This window comes from Cebidichthys violaceus, unplaced genomic scaffold (genome assembly GCF_023349555.1).
Source record: "Cebidichthys violaceus isolate CVI_PGR_0920_01 unplaced genomic scaffold, fCebVio1.0.p SCAF_9, whole genome shotgun sequence".
Classification (NCBI taxonomy): domain Eukaryota; kingdom Metazoa; phylum Chordata; class Actinopteri; order Perciformes; family Stichaeidae; genus Cebidichthys; species Cebidichthys violaceus.
Genome location: NW_027176975.1, coordinates 10,735,049 through 10,754,645, shown reverse-complemented (window position 1 = coordinate 10,754,645; position 19,597 = coordinate 10,735,049). Strand labels below are relative to the sequence as shown.

Here is a 19,597-nt window from a genome sequence, read left to right as displayed (position 1 = left end):
AGAGATAGACAAGCTGACAGAGACACACCATGACTGTCGGCAGCGGCCCGTGGGGACTGTGCGTTTCCCGTGCCACTGAGCAAATGACATCTTTCTGCTCCACAAACACTCGTTCACATTAAGATCTGCAGGGACCGCGAGATGCTGTGCATAAACCGACCGTGTGTGTGTGTTTGTGTGTGGGTACAAGAGATGCACAAAAATCCAAAGAGAAAATGTAAAGGCAGTCAAGTCGCAACTCTCTTGCCTTCTTTGAACTTGCTTGACTCAAGCCAAACAATTAAGACAAATAAGAAACAAAACACTTTTACACACACCTGCAAAATTCTTTCTGCTATACTCGTTTCCCTCCAAGCATCTAAATGAGTCTGTGTGTGTATGTGTTTACCAGTCGAGGTGGACTTGCTGTGCTTACTAACATGGTGGGCTGTATTGAGAAGATGCCATCAGCGATTACGGTCACAGGGCCGAGTGGTGACAGCTTAAAGGCTCTTTTCTTTATTTCTCCACCCCCTTTGCTCACTGACACGCCTCCACTGTGTGTGTGTGTGTGTGTGTGTGTGTGTGTGTGTGTGTGTGTGTGTGTGTGTGTGTGTGTGTGTGTGTGTGTGTGTGTGAGTGTGAGTGTGAGAGAGAGGTCTGAACTGCACAGCTAAAGGCTCCGGGTCATTTTCCATTCCAATCAGGGGTACCGGCTGCCCTGGCCACCCAGCATAATTTAAACACTCCTACCAGCTGAGAAAGGAGCACAGGGAAACGTCAGTGAAAACACACACACACACACACACTTACAAATACTTAATTACAAGCCAGCATACACTCATTACAGCATTTGAGATTCAAGAAAATATTTGTGCATTCATGCACATACACCAAAATATATAGCCAAGGACACTTCCATACCGTGTAAAAATTAGCCAAACGAGCCCCACACACACACACACACACACACACACACACACACACACACACACACACACACACACACACACACACACTTATACACAGGGTCATGTGGGGCGGCCTTGGGCAATGGGAGGAAGAGGGGAGGAGAGCAGAGTCAGCCTTGCCCTCAGCCATGGCATCCTTTCCTTGCCAGCTCCATAAGCCTGGAGGGACTGAGGTAGAGGGGGTAGGGGTGGGATCCATCCATTCTTCCCCCTTACAATTCACCCCTGAAAAAGAGCCCAGGCCTCCCAGCAGACAGGCTTACAAAGGGGTGAGATCACTCCCAAATAAAGGCTTTGTTGGTGTGCCAGTGTCAGTGTTGCCCTCTCTGGCCTACCAGAACCTTGGCAGCTAGGTTCAGCCTTTCTGTTGGAAACAGCAGGGTGAATGCCTCAGTGGAAAATATAGTTTCAGAGAGGTAGCAGGCACTAAGAAAACTAAAACACAGGAATATAATACATAAAGACAGAGAGGAATTGAAATGCATCTGGCCCACTAGCCTGTTTTCCTACCATGGGACGTTGCAGCGCATCTCCCTGGTCAAAAATGTAAAAAGTAGTCTGATCTATGGATGTTAGAAATGCTGCCATAAGCACAAAAGTCCTGCTTGAGTTTAGACTTGGAATGAACAACAACATAAATATGCTTACGGTAACCAACCATGACAAAGCCCCAAAGCCCAAACATCCCAGATTCAACAACCAGAACTTAAAGAAGAGAAAAAAAATGCTAGGCCTATTGATGGTTTCCATGGCAACCAGATGGAGATCACGGACAAGAGATCAACAGAGACAGCGTAGCCTGGAGTCAAGAGGACCTCCTCCTCACCAGCTCCCTGCTGTAGCCTTTAGACAACCCGCCATCAAGGTGTGAGGAAATAGCAAACAGTCAGGAGAGAGCGAGTGAGAGAAAGAAGTACAATGTACGAGCCTGCAGGTGTTTCAAATTGGGAGTATTCTCATTCCTGTTCTTCTGCTCGGTCCCTAAGAAGAGGCCTGGCCTAGACAGCAGGCCAGACGTCTGCTGCAGACACACACGCGCTCTCACTTTATCTTCTAATTTTACTGCTTCTTCATCTGAACTCTTTTAATTGTCTCTCCCTCTTGTTACTGAGAAGGGAGGAACAAAAAAAATGGAGCGCTCTCTTGTTTCCTCTCCGGGACTAAACAATCCCAGTCTAATTTATTTTTTGAGGACAGAATGTGTACATGTGTTAATGGGAAAGTCGAATCAAATTAACTATAATTAGTCAAACTGAGAGGTGAGCAGAGGCAGAGGTACAGTATGTTACATGAGAGACTTGTTCAATGCCGGCAAATGGTGCCCCTCCCCATCCTCCCCAAAAACACAAACACATTCACTCTGCCACCTGCTGCACACAACCAGCGACGCCACCCTCTCCTGAGCTCCGACACGCGTCACACTCGCTTCAACCCTCCTGAGCTCAGACTGTATGTGGCATGCAAACATGCCGACACACAAACTAGTTGTGTTGTGACACATTTCCACAAAAACCAGTGTGTGAATTTCGCAAGCGGTGGAATCTGACTCCTCTAATCTCGTCAAAATGACATTAACAGACATCTCGTGAAGTGACGCTGTAATCTGTTTAGACAGACACTGCAGTGCGGGATTGCATGAGGATTATGAAGACAAGCAGTGGGGGCAGAAGGATAGATGGTATACTATAGATGATCTACACATCATACAGCGAAGAAGCAGACAACCGCTATGGCCTCTGGGGTCTAGAACCAATTTGCTTTGTCTTGTCTGCAGCCCATAATGCTTTTTGTTTTGTAGGTAACTGTAATATTCCCTCAGATAACATACAATTGTACATAACCCAAGTGAAAGCATTAAAGGGATATTCCAGAGGAAGATCCTAACATTTAGTAAGTATGGATCAATCGCCATAAACTCTAGAGCCTACATTTCCCATAATGCAAATTATTCCATCTTTGGTTAGATCATCCACGGCGGGTAAATGGACGATGTCCTTCTAACTCTAACAAAGGCTTTCTGCTAAAAAATTGCAGTCTCCATGCCCAAGCCGAATTAACCCTCATGACATTATCATATTTTTCGGACTTGGTAAAGCCCCCTCCAGAGCCACAGAAAACATTATACCACTGCCTACAGAGGCTGAATACTTATCTGTGTGATGAATGAACTGAACTTGATGTGTAAAATCGAGAGTCCCTGTAAAAGCCCCACCACCAACAGGTCCCCCACTTTACCAGGAGGCCAGTCAAGATAAAACGGGCCCTGCTAATAAGGTCGAAAGCAGCATTCAATCTGTCAGTAAGCTCCGCTGAATTTGTTGGCTGTATTAAATTGAAAGCTCGTCTTGGCTACAGCAACAGTGACATGCAGCAAATCATTAGCTAAATGGCTAATTCTACAGATTAGCTCTCTTGGCAGCCTTCTGGCTGGACAAGTTAAAGGTGTTTTATTTTAACATTATACAATTCCATCAATGTGACGGGAACCATTTGGTTTAATGAATCGCTTCAATGAAGATGGATTATATGAAGACTTATAAAAACAGCTAAGTGTATCCCCTCCCATAAGAAATTATATACATGTAACGTACAGTTGGAGAGGCAATTTTTAATTGAACCTGCCTGAGTAATGATGTAGACAAAATAAAGCACCAAGACCAATAACAGTGTCACAGTTTGAACTAACCTGAAATTGAAGACAAATTTTGTCCTATTCTAATCAGCCCAATCTAGTAAATATGCACCTGGACACACAAAGGTTTGAATTAACTGAAGTGCCGCTTACCAACCACTTTTAAGATCAATATTACAATTAATTAGGTATTAAAAACATAAAATTGGGGTAATTAATTTTGAATAGTGATAGCTCCATCTTATAAAACCGATTCTTTTTGTCATTCTTTACGTCAGCTCACACTCTAAAGCACTGAGTCTCTGGGTGTATTGGGGAAGTTCACTCACCTGCATGCTCCAGTAGCATTTTGGCGATGTCCATGTGTCCGTTTAGCACAGCGTCGTGAAGTGGGCTGACTCCACCCACCTGGTTATTTAGCACAGGGGCGGGGCGGTGACGTAGCAAAGCCTCCACACACGCAGTGCTGCCATGGTTGCACGCTTCATGCAGAGGTGTCCAGCCTGCATGGTCTGCATGGTCAAAAAAAAACAAGCACACGCACAAGCACATAACTTTTTATTATTGTGTAAAGCTTTTGTGGTTGAAACGCTTCAATATACAATACAAAAATCTCTTTCATGTGAAAACGTTGCTTTCTGTCAAGAATTTTCATGGAGTATAGTGATGTTTGGAAAATCATTTTGTGTATCAAGCAGTTGAATAGATATGTACATCTCTCAAAGTATGTTACAGTATTGTAAGTATGTATGTACAGTGAGTGTCATGATGAAAAAGTGAAGAGTCTTGTGGCATGAGTGGTTCAACTCTTGCGGGTAAGTTGTTGGATAGTTCTTAGCGCTAACAACTCGAGCATTAAATAAGCTAGCAAGGCTAACTGGAGAAACTCGTAGAAATTGACAAGACACCCTTGAAAGTGATTAAAGCTAATGATACAGGCGTCAGCTAATTTTTAAAGAACTTTAAGAAAAAATGTAATGAATGACTTAAACGTCTTCTCCATTGCCTTAAGACAAAACACATTAACACGACTGAACTAAGGCTGCTAAAGCTTGATTCACTGTTATGAATGTGACTTTAGACTGCTTGAAATTATTGTTTGGAGTACAAATCACTGCCTAAGTATGTCTCGCCTAGAAATATCAGCATTTCTAAGAAACATTAAAACACTTGAGTCCATCCTGATGTACAGCGTATGGTCCAAACTTAATAGTCATGTAAAGACATGTCCTAAATAATCAAAATTAGACTATTTGGAGATCATCATAATGTAGATCTGTTTTATCTGACAACCAAAAATGTTCTTCCTCAGTTAACTTGGGCCTCGTTCGGGGAGACAACTGCCATAGAAATGGTAATTTTACCATTTTGCACATAGTTCTGGCTGATCACATTTTAGACATCGCCTCCTGCATAAGCCCCTACCAAGACGAAAGCCATTCGGCTAGGCTTCTATTAAAGGGCGATTACAAAATCGGCGAAATCTTTGAAACAGCACAACATTTCCATAAAACGAGGGGAAGTCATTATATTTGACCTAAAGGGACAAAAGAAAGTCACTCTGAAATATCAAAAGGCTTTCAATTCACTTAGTAAAGTCACGTAAAGCTATAAATCTGAGCCGCCAAACCCATCCAGATCTTTCTAGACACACCCTTTACATTTTAGCTAAAGGTTACCCTCACTGATGACGCATACGCACTTCTTTTTCTTCTCACATCTTTTCCCCCCCAATGTTAATCACTCTTCGAAACCCTACAGCAAACAGTGGGAGTGGAGTCAGATGACGGTGATACGGAGGCTTCAGAGAATAGGGAAAGCGAGAAAGTCTTACCTTTAATGTTGACGTCCGTGCCAGGAAGCGACAGGATCTGAAGCACGGTTTCCACTTGGTTCCTCTTGCAAGCTCTGTGGAGGAGGGTCTCTCCTTCGACCAGGACACACACAACGGACAAACACACCCAAAAAAGAGAAGAGGCGGAAGAGATGAGAGCAATCCGAAATTAGGGTGTGCCCCGATGTCCTGCCCATTGTCCCTCTCCATATGGTGAACGCACCAGTAAAATACCACAGAAATGTCCCCAAACACCAAAAGAAAAAACCTGACCTAAAAAAGTACGACCCGCCAATGGGGATGCGATTTAAAAAGAGTGATGAGAAAAGGGGGGAGATCTTTCAAGGGAAAAAAATGGGAGGAAAAAAAAAAATTAAAGATGGAGAGACTAATTTGCCTTGCTCTTTTTCTTTTTTACAGACACAGAGATCCACTAACACCCCGAGCCCAACAAAGTTAATATCGGGGCAGTCGGTGAGTAAATGAATGTAGTGGCGAGAATGTAGCTTTGCTTCCTGTCCGCTCGTCCCTATATTGTTACTTGAGAGGAAGTTATGGTAGACAGCCCACGCACAAAGCCTCGAAAAGGATTCTTCACAGATCCAGGGTTCAAAAGCTCCGCTGGGCATTGCGAGTATCACCACGTGATATTTAATCAGCAAACTACCAGTGAACAGGCGTGGAAACAAAATCAAGGATTCCATTTTTATTTTTTAAACACAATTTTCTTATCCACTCTTCCTTTTTTTTCTCTCATCTTTACCCATCCCTCACTTTTTCCTGATATAATATTAAACCAGGAATATATTAGCAGGCCATAGCCCCCTCTTTTCATGTATGGCTGAACTTCAGAGGGAAGTTAAAGGCCAAGCATGAGTGGCTCTGTGCTTGGCAGTATAATACAGGACTGAAAAGCCCATAATAAATGCTTTACTAGCTCTCCCCAGGACGTCTCGCCTGTACAGGGGCTCCACTCCAGTGCGCACAGACTGGGGCAGAAAGGAGAGGGAGGGAGGAAACAGTGGGGCAAGAAAGAAGAAGCAGTGAACAGAGTGAAAGGGTTTCCAGCATTTCAAAGCATATAGGGGGAAATATTGGAAACCCTGGATCCTATTCATTCTGAGGAATTCCTTTCTTCCAGGAGGTGTCTTTGAGGTTGCAGAAGACGCATTAAATGTCATCCACCGGTAGTAAAGAGGTTGAAGAGTGGAGAGGGAAAAGAACAGGAAAATGCTAGAACTGATTATTAAAAAAGCAACATTTATGTTCTCCCAAGTAACGTGATGCAAAACCTAACAAACAGAAAGAAGTTAAAAGATTATGTCCAGTTCAGAAACATTCCTACAGTATATCATAATATTTCTCGACACATTTCTGGAATAGGTGTTTTAGAAAGCTTCATATAATATTCATATTATATGGCTGTACAGAACAGCCAATTGGTTCAGAAGCCAACGTCAACTGAAGAGACTCGAAAAGCCACAAAATAAGTCATTTAATTGTTGTAAAAATTCTAAAAAAACAACCACTTTGTGTGTTCTCACAGTGAGATCACACAAACAGGCTGATGAAGCAGACTGCAACGAATTTCAAGCACTTCGTCAGATCATGTCTATTTAATTTGGATATGCAACAAGAGGGACTCAAAAAGAACATTAGGGTCACTATCCAGTGCAAAAAGAACTCACTATTCTATGGCGGTATTCTGATTTTCATTCTGCAAATAGGTCACTGTAAAAATTATTTTAACTTACATGTAAAAGTTGGTTGCAAATGTAAGATCACAAAGCAGACACTGGTGATTGTACAGTATAAGCACCGGAAACCAGAAGATGTCAATCAATGAAGCACACCGATATTTCCAATCTAAAAATCAAAAACACCCACACAGAGGGGGGGAGCCCAGTCCAAAATACAGTCCCTAATGAGTAAGCTGTACAGTGTGGCACGTCAGTGTTCTACATGGGCTGCTCTGCTATTACCGCGCTCTAAAACACTGTGATAAAACATCCATTCCACTACACCCCATGTGTACACATCCTCGCAAATGCCAGGGCCAATCCACGCACTGTTAAATCACTTTAATGGCTCCAATTTGGACACAACGCCTCTATTATAGGGGTAATTGCATGCTCAGCATTTACAAGCACGGAAAGGATAAATCCGCCTGTCCTTTTCTATAAATCCCCTGTTTCACACTTTAATAGAAAAGTTAAATGTATGTGTTGCTCTTTATATCCCTGTCTGAATACACTCCTCTAAAGTGTCACTTGGCCCACTGATCCCTGGAACAAAAAAGCTGCTAAAAAAGCCAGTAACAATGCTATTTGTAAGAAATGTGTTATAAAAAGGTATTCAGTGCTAGTTATTGGATATATTTAAAACTATTTGAAGACTACTGTCACTGGCTCTAAGAGTAACACGTTAATTCCTCCAAATCGAGATTACTGCAGGGCCTCAATTTTATTTAGCGTCATTAACGTAAGGGAATATCATTTTACATTAAATTGGTGAATTAATATAGGATACATCCATATAATAAGTGAAAAACAGCAACAGAGCCCCTTTGTGCCAACAGGAAGTAATAGGACACAAACAGAGCGTCTGTTAAGAACAAGAGTAAGCAAATCCACTGGCGTGGTTTTTCTGTTGCATTGGACAAAGCTGTCTGTCATATGAACAAATGCAAAATAAAAAAAATGTAATGTTAAAGCAAAGGCTCACAAAAATCCTTTGCCTTCGACATCTTCTTGTCACACTATGGTCCAAACATATTTTTTAATGAAGGCATATAGAGGTGTAGTAGGAATGTTGGGACTGACGAGGTACAGAGCTGAATCAATATTCACTACAAAATCACTGGTTAGAAAAACAGATCATAAAGTAGACTGGGCAATTAAATTAACGTCAATGAGTTTTTACTGCCCAATCTGCACTGTCAGACTCCTGAAGTAGTTTATGTTCCAGTCTCACCCAATGCAACTCCAGATAGCCCTACTGACCAAAATGAGAGTCAAGTAGTTTAGTTACAGTATGCTTGGGATGATTAGACCTCTATTCAGGTGTTAGGTGAGAACTACATAAGGTTACCAAACTCCATGTACTAATATGTATGAAAAAGGCACAAGTTGTGGCACCTGTTAGGTATGGGACAATTAAAACTAGTATGCCCTGACTGTGTTGAACATAGAAAATAATAACACTTTGATAATTTTGTAAAGCAGCAACTTTTTACAAAGTTATTTCTGATTGCTGGTAACCTGGAGTACCTTCACATTCCCAAGAACAAAGAACCTAGCTTTTGAACTATGCTGCGTGAATGTTGACTAGTATAATAATAGCTTGTTTCAGAAAGCTAAAAGCAAACAGATTTCAAGCGACCAAAAAAATAAAAGACAGCAGTTCTTGTTTGAGAATCTCCATACAGTATATTCAGACTGATTTAGAATGAAATCTCGGCAGAGCCTCCAGAAGGAGATACGGAACTGAAAAAAAGAGAAGTTCATCCCAAATCCCTCAACCCCTCTCAGCTACTTTGACAAAGATACTGAGGTTCCAGGAGGCGAGACAGATGCTCCAAAGCAAAGAAGTGCAGCATATAAGAAAGCAAGCTTACATATGTGGGGGGAAAAAGCCTGAGAGAGAAAGAGCGGAAGGGAGAGAGAGAGAGAGAGAATGGGATGGGATGAGAGGGCGAGAGGGGAGGATGCTGTGCCGATGGTTCATCAAAAATTAATGCCGACCGCATCGGTATAGAGATCACGTAGTGGAAAAACAACACATGCCAACAGCCTTGAGTCTCCTGCCTCCGCCCTCCTCCCCCCCACTCCCTCCTTTGCACCGGCACAGGGCCTTTCTGATCAGGTGGAGGGGGGAGATATGAGCTCTGACACCTTCAAGAGTTCACACACAGTGCCATGCCTCTAATTGCAGGAAGTTCCACCAGTGCAGCCGCTGTACATCTGTAGCTCTACCCTAATTGCTGCATTTAATACCCCTAAAATTGAGATCTGAGGCACATTGTGCGTACTAATATGTGTTATTGTATGAGGAAGCCATTATTTCTGTCCGCGACATTTATTTATTTATCTATTACTTTTTTAAAAGGTGAATAAGACATGAGGAAAAAAAGCAAAAACAAAACAGCGCAGCGATGAATTTCAATGCGAATGGAACAAGTGGAGGAGGCGTAATATGGACCAAACTCTGCCCTGCACATATACACCAATTATGCAGCCGAGTTGCCTTTACAGCTGACTAGATGGAAGCGGGGTCCGATGCAAATCAATCACTCTCTCCATACATTATGTGCTCTTCATTAAACTGAAAGTGATGACAGAGCTATCATGTGCCTCTTTACTGATGACCTAGTGCAGTGCATCAGTCCATTAAAAGTCCGATCCTTGCAAATCTGCAGCGATATTGTCGAGCAGCGGTGTGTGTGTGTATGTATGTATGTATGTATGTATGTGCCGTACCTGCTGCGTTGACTCTGTTCAAACCCCTGGGGATGTTCTCTTTCTCCGTGCTGGTTTCATTCACCAAAGAGCTCTGAGCACTGTGTGGAGGACAATGGTCAAAGGGGTTATGAGAAAATATGCATGTATGTGCATTTACATAAACAAGTCCAAAGTTTCAATGACTGACCAGCATGACAGCGCAGAGACCTAGTGGTACAGAAAGTGGAACGGGCATTACTGTACTGTGAAAAGTGCCATTAGCAAATTAATCCTTCGTGGCGTCGTATCATTTTATATATGAAATCTGACAATATCTGTCAAACCCCTTCTGTGTTGGCCACACACACACTTCACACGCCCAATCCTCCATTCCCGTCTCCAAAGCACTTTTCCTCCCACTTAACGCCTCAAACGCAGAGACGGAGAATTCGATGTGAGCAAGCACATTAGGAGGAATAACTAGTAAAAGAAAGTGAAGCCTCTTCAAAGTAGTGGCGTGCTAATAGCTGTGGGCTGTCACTAGTCCTGTGAGTGGGTATGGAAGATCTGCCTGCATGAAGTCTGACAGGTGTCTGGAGTGTATACGTCTGTGCACGTGCGCGTGCGCTGCATTGAAGCGGAGTGCCATCCGTATTACAGGGAAGAGGCTTGTTCCTTGGTAATTGGCTTGTTCAGTAGCCAGGAAGGAGCTCCCAGCAGTGAGGAGGAAACACACGTCCTGTCACGTTGCTTGTTATTAGCAGGGACAAGGCTGAGAAGAGATGAGATGAGCTCTGTGTGTGTGTGTGTGTGTGTGTGTGTGTGTGTGTGTGTGTGTGTGTGTGTGTGTGTGTTTGAAAGAGTCCATAAGAGTGTCTGGTATAAGGGCATACCACTTCTTATCTCAAACCACTTCACCCAAGTGTCCCCTGTCCATATAGGCTGGCAGCAGTGGAGGTTGACAGTACTTGGCTTGTACACGCCCCAGTCTCTCCTTCCCTCATGGTCTACTTTAGGAAGCCAGCATGCTGTCAGTGGCCCAGCTATCAATGCTAGGCCTGGGGCTGCACGTTCCCTTGGAGGCAGAGTCTCAAGAAACTTGTGAGAAATACTGGAAGTAATGGGGAAGTGCATGTCAATAGCAAAAACAAAAACATGTCCCTTTTATCTGTGGAGCTGATGTAGTTACAGGCGTTTTCTTAAATCCAGCTGATATTGACTATATTCAGGTCTGGTCAGAAGAGACAAAGGCAAAGTAATGACGTAGTTCAATGCTTTGAAAAGATAACAGCAGTACACAGGGCTTGATTAAGCCAGCAGGAGAAGATTTAGTGTAATTACAGCTCCGCTTCTGCTAAAGGCACTCACTGCCCAGCAGGCAAGTCAAACGGCCATCTAAGTAGTCGCTCTGTCGGCTTGGTATGGCTTGGACGTATGCTCAAATGCCAGCCTGTCAGTTGGTGCAGAAGAAGCACACTCGCCATCTCACACACTACAGTGGCCTCAAGTCACAGTAAAACAGCCTAATGCGTTCTAACAGCCAGAAATTAAAGATAAAGGGGTCATGTGGCTCCTCTCAACCTTTATGACCTGCTCCTGCTCTTTTCATGAATCCAATACCAAACATCTTGCTAGGATTTTGTCTTGTGTTCTACCGACAGTTTGAAAAGACAGATCAAACGGATCTGCAACCATTTAAAACCAAAACTTCTGTATTGAAACACCGCAGTCACATTCATATTATTTAAAAATCTGCCTTTTTCCAAACGTTGTCTTATCCTGTTAAGGACTATGAATTACTGACAAGTGCTCTAACAACAAATATAGTTGAGTTCTTTATATAGAATATTTAAATTGTTTTATTGAGTCATAGCAGCTCCAACAGCGTAGAGAAGTGTATTGTAAATGCTTAGAGATTGAGGAGTGTGCCAGACTCTTAAATTCTTCAACAAAAGATGTGTTAATTGATTAAGAGTGTCAACATCACTAAAAATATGTATAATATCATACATTCGAGCATGGAAAATGAGGAAACAAGATTTCCTTTTGGTTTCTGTTCTCAATTCATCACAGGCTTTGTCATTCTGATTTCATTCTTTCTTTCAGGGTCAAATGATTTTACATGCCCTTTGGCATTTCTTTATCTCATCCGCACAGATTGCGTTCCTTGTTTTATTCAGTTCTTCTCATGTCTATGTCAAAACAAACTAAACCCTTGGAACTGTGGGGAAAGCAGAAAGTAGAAAGAGCAGAAAGCAGTGATGGAGGGAAGAGGGGATCGGGTCAACACATGAACCAGTAGCCTTCGAATGAACTTGCTCCCTGGTGGCTCCTCCCCTTCCCCAGGCCAACTACCTGCTGGTGGAGCAGCAGATGTCTGATACCAAGCATGGAGAGTGTGTGTGTTAGCATTCAGAGAGGGACTTAGTATGTGAGTATAGATCAAGAGAGGTGAAGAAGGAGGGGTGAAGGCTGAGCGCTGGTGGTCGTAAGGGAAGACACACAAAGGCCTGATGGGATATCCTAGTCTGTCTACGGCTTCCTGTCCAAATCAGACTCAGCACTGTGTGTGTGTGTGTGTGTGTGTGTGTGTGTGTGTGTGTGTGTGTGTGTGTGTGTGTGTGAGTGAGTGAGTGAGTATGTGTGTGTGAGAGAGATGTGAGGGTCTAACCTCCCTATGCACCCCTCCTTTCAGCCAGCACACACTGATAGGATCAGACCTGGGCATGACCCATCACATGCCAACTCCTCACGCTCCGTCTGACCTCCATTTGCCTCTCTCCAGCTTTCCTTTAGTCCCTCCATTCATGCATCTCTGCTTCTCACCCCAAACCCACCCACACACACGCACACGCACACACACACACACACACACACACACACACACACACACACACACACACACACACACTTTCATCCTCTCTCCAGGTGTTCCTTTGTTCCTTTTCACTCACATTTCTCATCGGGTCTGTACATTTTCACCCATTTTGCCTTTAAATGTATGAGTGGAAACCTGACAATGGAGGCACAGTAGACTGCTGGTTGACTAGTTCTGCTATTTTAGACACACACACAAGCAAAAAAAAAAAAATGAAAGACAGATGCAGCTAGTTTAAATGCACTTAAATGTGCACTGTGCCTTTAAGAGACTTTTGGGGAAGCAACAAACCATAATGATAGAGAAAGTATTTCATTTGATACGGTTTTAAAAGGTGAAGCAATTGTGAAAGTGCAAACACTCACGGTGTTTACTGCCTGACTATATCTAAGGAAGTTAGCCTAAGTCCAATCTAGACTAAACTATTGGCCCGTGTGCAGCCCCGTCCACTGCATGTATGTCTTCACAATGTTCTGCCTTAGGCTCTTATGAAAATGTGCCTGAGAGATGAACAGTGGTATAGACGGACAGCTGTGTGTATCTGACCTGCAGTCGGTCCCCTGGCTGGTGCAGCTGTGGGAGGTGGGTCCGGTCCTGAGGCGAGCACCGGTGGGACTCTGAGCTAAATTTTCCAGAGCAGGCATGTAGGACAGCACCTGTCAGAACCACACATACACACACAAGGTTAGACATTGCCTTTACAGTGCAAATGGATGCTTGTGTCTTTATGGGACTGAGGAGGCACAAAGACATCAACCAGATGTTCTACTGCAAGGTAATACGATGGGTAGACTACATCAGCCATATTTTTGTCTGTGACAGAGAACTGTAATATGATCTATTACACTGCAAAGTTAACTAATGCAGAACATCTGTGTTTTATTCCTTTCTATGGTAACACAAGAGCAAAGCAGAAAAATAAATCTGAATAACTAAAAGCGGCATATTGATCTAAAAATATTAAAATCAGTAATCAGTTCCTTAATTACTTTAGTATTGTCTGTGTTTTACAAACATTGGCGTGTGTGTATATATGTGTGTGTAGTTTTATCAGAATTGTAATACACTTTAAAATCAAAAGGTTTTTTTCCAGTATATGAACCGAAAACGGCTGCCAACTGAACTCTCTAAACTTGCATTTCACAAAATGCCACTCAATGTCTTCATGACTTACAAAACTAAGCAGCACATGACTGATATGATTGACACAAGTAAGTAAATTATTACAAAGCCTGTCAATGACAAAATAAATACAGGACTAATAAGGTTTCCTGCGAGTAGGTAATGGGAAATCGAGTGAAGAACAAGAAACAAACACACACACACACACACACACACACACACACACACACACACAAAAATCAACAAACCATTTTCTTAAAAGAGAGGGGTTCATCTCCAACTGTGAATCCATTTCTGCAGCAAAGACTCCTAAATATGGCATCTGCCATCATCAACTTAAGTCTGGTAGAGCGAATCCTGACAACCAGCTCTGCCAGAACCTCCGGAGATACATCTACAGGACGAAACAGAGGGAAAAAAGGTTGGATACTATACTGTCAGTGATGGCTGGGTTCATTGAAAGAAAAAGTGTCGCACTAGAGCAGTATTTTTTTTAAATACCAAGAGTTATAATGGTAATTATTCTGCTAAATATTGTGATTAAATTACTTAAACTATGTATTTCATCGCACGTTCTATTTTCTGGTGCAGTATTTCTAACATTTGTACTACATAACTGGTCACATACAGACAGTGCAGAAGTATGAATGTAAGGCTTTTTCTATTTTTATTCCATACCCTGGCTGATGACAGCAAAGTGCTCTGCTAGGTCTTTTAGGCCCTTTTCCACCAGGTTCTGGTTCAGCTTGAAGTGCTGCTGACACCAGAACTCCACCAATACAGACAGGAGGTCCAGCAGAGTGTCAGCCAAATGCAGCTTCTGCCTCTCATCCCTCTCAGCGTAGTCCTTCGGGGAAGATAAACAAGTTAGAACGCTTCAAGAGTAGGAGTGACGTTGTTTTTCTGGTCTGATCACAAATCTGAAGCCAACTGGTAATTATCTTGGCTGATGTAACACACTATCCAATGACATGCATGAGTTCCACGGGATTTACCTCAATGACAGCCTGTACCAAGAGCTGGGTTAGTTGTTTCACAGCTCGGGACAACAGCGTGGAGCGCTCCCACACAGTCCAGAAGGTTCCAACCAGCAAAGATCCTGATGCTGAAGCCGGAGAGACTCCTGTCGCCTCAGGCTGCACAAAATCCCTGAGCAGAAAGAATAAACTGTTAAATGTAACAATCATTTATTCTAACAAAAAGAGTTGTGTTAACATTTGATTCAACGTGTAGTCAATATAACATGCAGTTAAGTTTAGTAGGTGACAGCAAATAGTTGCTGACTTAAGGCTTTTCAAATTAATACACGCAAGTGCAAACTGAAGAATATAAGTCTTGTTCCTAAATCTTAAAAATAAGTTCCAAATCCTCAGCTATGATTTGTTGAGGATTTATTCATTTATTTATCAGGAACAGTGCACATTAATCAACATTTCGTTTCCACCTAATGTTAGTGTGCCATTTGTGGGAAAAACCCCTTCACAACTCTGTCCATGCAGGAAGGATTAAAAGCTTCGTTGATGAACAGATATGAGAAAAAGCCCTGCCCCATCTCCCACACTGTATATATCAAAGTTACCCGGTGGTGACAGAGTGGAGTTCCCCCTGGAAAAGCTTGAGGAAAAATGCCAGGAGGTCACTATGGAAATGTAACAGTCTTGGCAGGGCAGGTCCAGGGAGCGGATGACAAGTGACCTCACTAGACAGGCAGTAGCTGAAGGAATACACAAATATAGAGAAACAGAACATATATGAGAAAGTGATTGTATTACATTTTCAATAAATGTCACAAATGAATATTTAATACTTAATGCAAGTTATATTATTGGAAAAGAGGGTTGGAAAAGTATCTGTTTCCTAACATTTCAAATGCAAATAGAAAAACTTGACAGGAAATCTCATGTGATATGAGCTTTACCTGATGGCTGTCTCTAGAAAAGGCCACAGGCCCGTTTTACATCGAGGACACTGCAACACCTGGGCAAAATATTTCTTCACTGTGCTGGGAGCCAGCCAGGGAGGGTTGGTGACAAGCAGGTTATACATGACCTGCTGGAAGTTTCTCAGGAAGACAGATGTGGCGTTACCCTGTGACAAAATGAACAGACAATTGAAGATTGAGCACTTTGGATATTTGGATATTCAATAAAAATGATAAATTACACTTTAGTCTAATGGCGGTAATAAAAAAAGCGACCAAAATTCTAAAAATGTAATGAAACAGGTTATACTTTGATGCAGCCCCTGAGGTGCAGCAGCAGAAGGGGATTTCTGCAGTCTGGTAATTCTGGTCTTACCTGTTGTGCGTATTCTAAGAGGGAGACCAGGTATGGCGCTGGGGGCAGCAGGCCAGGAAACATAGCACTTCTGATTGAGTCCAAGGCTTCAGTGAAGAGACCACACTCTATCATACTACCGACATTGCTGAAGTCCGTTTCTGTAGCCTGGTGGAATAAAAGAACAATGATGAAACGTAAGGGGAATATGGAAAGGAGGAGAAAACATTGCACTCAAAGAGACGGACGGCAGAGAGAGGAGGGCAGAAGGGTAATAGAAATAGGAAGTGAATGGGCATCAAAAGTTCCCAGAGGTCATTTCTGACTGTCTGTTACCGGCAAAGAGCATATGGATTCAGAAAGTACAGAATGGAAACACATAAGCACTTATAATAGCAATCGGATGGAGATCCACTTGGGTAATGTATGGACAGGACAGTGGAGAGTATTGTTAATAGGCCTGCCAATCAAAACTCTCAGATCAGCTGACAGTGGTGGTTAAATTGGTGACCTGAGTATGATGCGCCCTTGCTCTAGATGTCACTTTCCATTGAAATGTATGACATAAAGGAAATTGAATGACCTGATCTTCCTGATGAAACACATAGTTATTTTAGAGATGTATGGCAGTGATCAAGGGTGGGGGAGACGGGTGGGTGTGTGCGCTTGTCTACCTGGGACTGTGGCCGGTACGGGTCATGGTAACCCAGAAATTCAAGGAGGCACAGTCTCGGCCGGCCCTAAAGCAGAAGACCCCATTAACATTGGAGAAGACATACAACACTGGGGACAAAAGGTAATTCAGGTTGGCAGAATGTAGACCAACTAAGAGCTTCTCTGCAACATGCTTTCACACACAGACAAACACACACACACCTCCTGTTTGATGACATAGTCCCGGAGCTCTGTCTCCAGCTTAGAGAAGTCCACATCAACAAAACCGTCTTTTGTTGTCTCTGCTGGCTCATCATTAGTTATGTTGAACATCATATCCACACAATTGCTCTGCCAAAGAAAGAAAACGGCAGTTTTAGACGTCTGAACAACATTCTCAAGCCAATATTGTTACATTTAAATAACGCTTTAATTTAAAATCGTTAAAGTAATAGGTCAAATAAAAGCCTTTAAGACTTGAGAATAAAACTGAGGACATTTAATATAAAAGATTGAATGGTAAAATTAAATTAGTATAACATGATGAAGCCAGATAATAAATGAAGACCATATATTTTACATAAATTAGTCTGACTTACCCCAAAGAGGTGCTGGACAATGTGGCTTACAGGGTAGCAAGGAGCATTGTGGGACTTTGAGTCCTCTGTGACGGGTTTAGCCATGACATGAGTGACAGAGGCATGAGTGGGAGGAGGGCAGTGGTATACTTTGGCCCGGCCTGCTTTCAGGAGCCTGGGAAATATTAAAGTAGGACTCATCTAGCATCATACTCTGCAACATTTTATTCATACACGGATTGGTTGTTGTGATTTGCGTTAAAGTATGTTTGTGTAACACCTTACCGTTTGAACATGGCCCTGCGGGTGGGCTCTTGGACCATCAGGAGAACCCTCCAGCCCTGGAAGGCCCCGGTAACCCTCCCACTGGCCACCTTCTCCCTCCACTGCCTGACAGGGTAAACGGAAGACGCCACACCTGTGGAAATGGCAATTTCATAGGGTCCCTCTGTGAGCCAGGAACCATTCTTAAAACTGTCCAGCACATATTCTGGAGTCACAACCCACTTTCCTGGTAGGGGAATGAGAGAACAGTGGTGCTGTGTCAATCTTGAGACTTCAAAAAATGAGAGCTGCAGTGAGGCATTGGAAGTAGTTTGGTTAGACAAGCAGAATTGATATAGTCAGGGTGATCAGATATGAATTATTTTTCAGCATTAATAATAATCAGAGTGACTGACCTGCAGCGCAGGCTGCCAAAAACTTCTCGCTGGACAAAACCTGAGGGATTATGAGATGGGTGGAGGCCTGCTGGTAGACCTAGAAGATGATCACTGAATCAGTCTAATGACATGTAACAGACAACAACAAATGGCAGACGACCAGACCTAGTTCTTTAGATGTAATAGATCAAAGATATTCCTGTAGGTGGGGCTTTAAAACAACAGTGTGATCATCATGACATAAATGGATTAATAATAATATCAAACTGTCTCCTAATCCTGTGTGACTAACACTGCAATAGCAGGACGTAACCTACTACAGAGAAGTGGATATTTAAACAATTTATACATTACATACATACATACATACATACAATATACACACACAAATATATGGATTAACGCTATGTAATAATTCATCAGTAGGTATTTAAATCACTACCATAAAAGTTGTAAAAAACTACAGCAGTTCATCATACTAAAGTATGAAGCACATCTTTGCCAGTGTGAACACACCTACAGTGTGCAAACATTGACAGGAAAGAACCAGAGGCATTTCAGAGAATTTTTCTGCATGTTTACCCAGAAGACAAAAAACAAAAAACCACAGTATGTTCCTAATTCTAGCTACACGTGGCAGTTAACGGATGATGCATACAATACTGTCCATGTAAATGAATGCAGTTCAGCACCACTGCCATCTGAATACACAGGAGGATTCAGACTAATAGAATGGCCTAATGTCTGACTGTGGTTAGACAAGTCATTCATTCAATGGATTGACAGAATACTCCTTGGATTCAGTTCAGTTGGATTGAAGGCCTTTTGCCAAACTATTTTACAGCCTTAGTTATACAAAACTCACTGAGCCTCCAATGTATTTTCCACCCAGCTGCTGGATTATCTGGACCAAAACTCTCTTCTTATCTCGGGTCTTGATCCCAGAGATCTGGAAAACGTGCGTGCAGCTCGCCATCCTGACGACGAGAACGAAGATGAGACAAAATGAGGCGAAAATCTGCAGCATGTACATTAATTACACTACATTCACTGGAGAACATATTGCTGCAATTCTTGTTTTTGGATTTTCTGCAAGTTAACACTATTAGAGAGACAGGAAGGGGACCCTTCATATTGCCTGAACTCAATGACGTATGGTGATATATTAGGCATTTCACCGGGAAGTTACTTGAACACAAACCTAATATGGGTCTATTAAGACTTTGTCCTATATGAATAGATTTTGACAGACTTGTACCTTTACAGTGTCAGGGTTGATTAAATTACCAAAAAATCACCAGTATACAATGTACAGTCAAAACACAGCTGGTTGATGGTACCTTTCCTCATTCCACTGATGAACACTCACAGTATGTACACAGGCGCGCCAAAACTGTGACACCCGACATCCAATGTCGTGAGCAGAGTTTTGTATCAGCGATTGGCTGCTTCTTCCAAAAATATGATCAACTTTACAACGACTTTGCTCAGTAGTGTTAATAAAAGTGCGATAGACCAGCTCATGAGGCAAATTCACCGCCCGACCGTCATGTGTTGACAGATTCACGGCAT

General features: G+C 42.5%; 1 protein-coding gene across 3 annotated transcripts in view; it reads right to left on the bottom strand.

The window, feature by feature from the left end:
- The window catches only part of slf1 (SMC5-SMC6 complex localization factor 1), a 29,999-nt gene extending 10,433 nt beyond the window's left edge, over window positions 1-19,566 (bottom strand). The window contains exons 1-17 of one of the 3 annotated variants that reach the window (XM_068704122.1): window positions 19,366-19,566; window positions 18,891-19,002; window positions 18,044-18,122; window positions 17,649-17,874; window positions 17,385-17,538; window positions 17,008-17,136; window positions 16,806-16,871; window positions 16,153-16,299; window positions 15,774-15,943; window positions 15,435-15,569; window positions 14,851-15,004; window positions 14,534-14,702; window positions 14,104-14,249; window positions 13,280-13,389; window positions 9,895-9,974; window positions 5,417-5,509; window positions 3,912-4,094 (exon numbers count right to left, since the gene is read on the bottom strand). In XM_068704122.1, the coding sequence (XP_068560223.1) occupies window positions 3,912-4,094; window positions 5,417-5,509; window positions 9,895-9,974; window positions 13,280-13,389; window positions 14,104-14,249; window positions 14,534-14,702; window positions 14,851-15,004; window positions 15,435-15,569; window positions 15,774-15,943; window positions 16,153-16,299; window positions 16,806-16,871; window positions 17,008-17,136; window positions 17,385-17,538; window positions 17,649-17,874; window positions 18,044-18,122; window positions 18,891-19,001 (2,152 nt within the window). In that variant the 5' untranslated portion in view covers window position 19,002; window positions 19,366-19,566. The remainder of the gene's footprint in view (window positions 1-3,911; window positions 4,095-5,416; window positions 5,510-9,894; window positions 9,975-13,279; window positions 13,390-14,103; window positions 14,250-14,533; window positions 14,703-14,850; window positions 15,005-15,434; window positions 15,570-15,773; window positions 15,944-16,152; window positions 16,300-16,805; window positions 16,872-17,007; window positions 17,137-17,384; window positions 17,539-17,648; window positions 17,875-18,043; window positions 18,123-18,890; window positions 19,003-19,365) is intronic. The other 2 variants (XM_068704124.1, XM_068704123.1) reach the window with 2 other exon arrangements.
- Window positions 19,567-19,597: the final 31 nt, after the last annotated feature.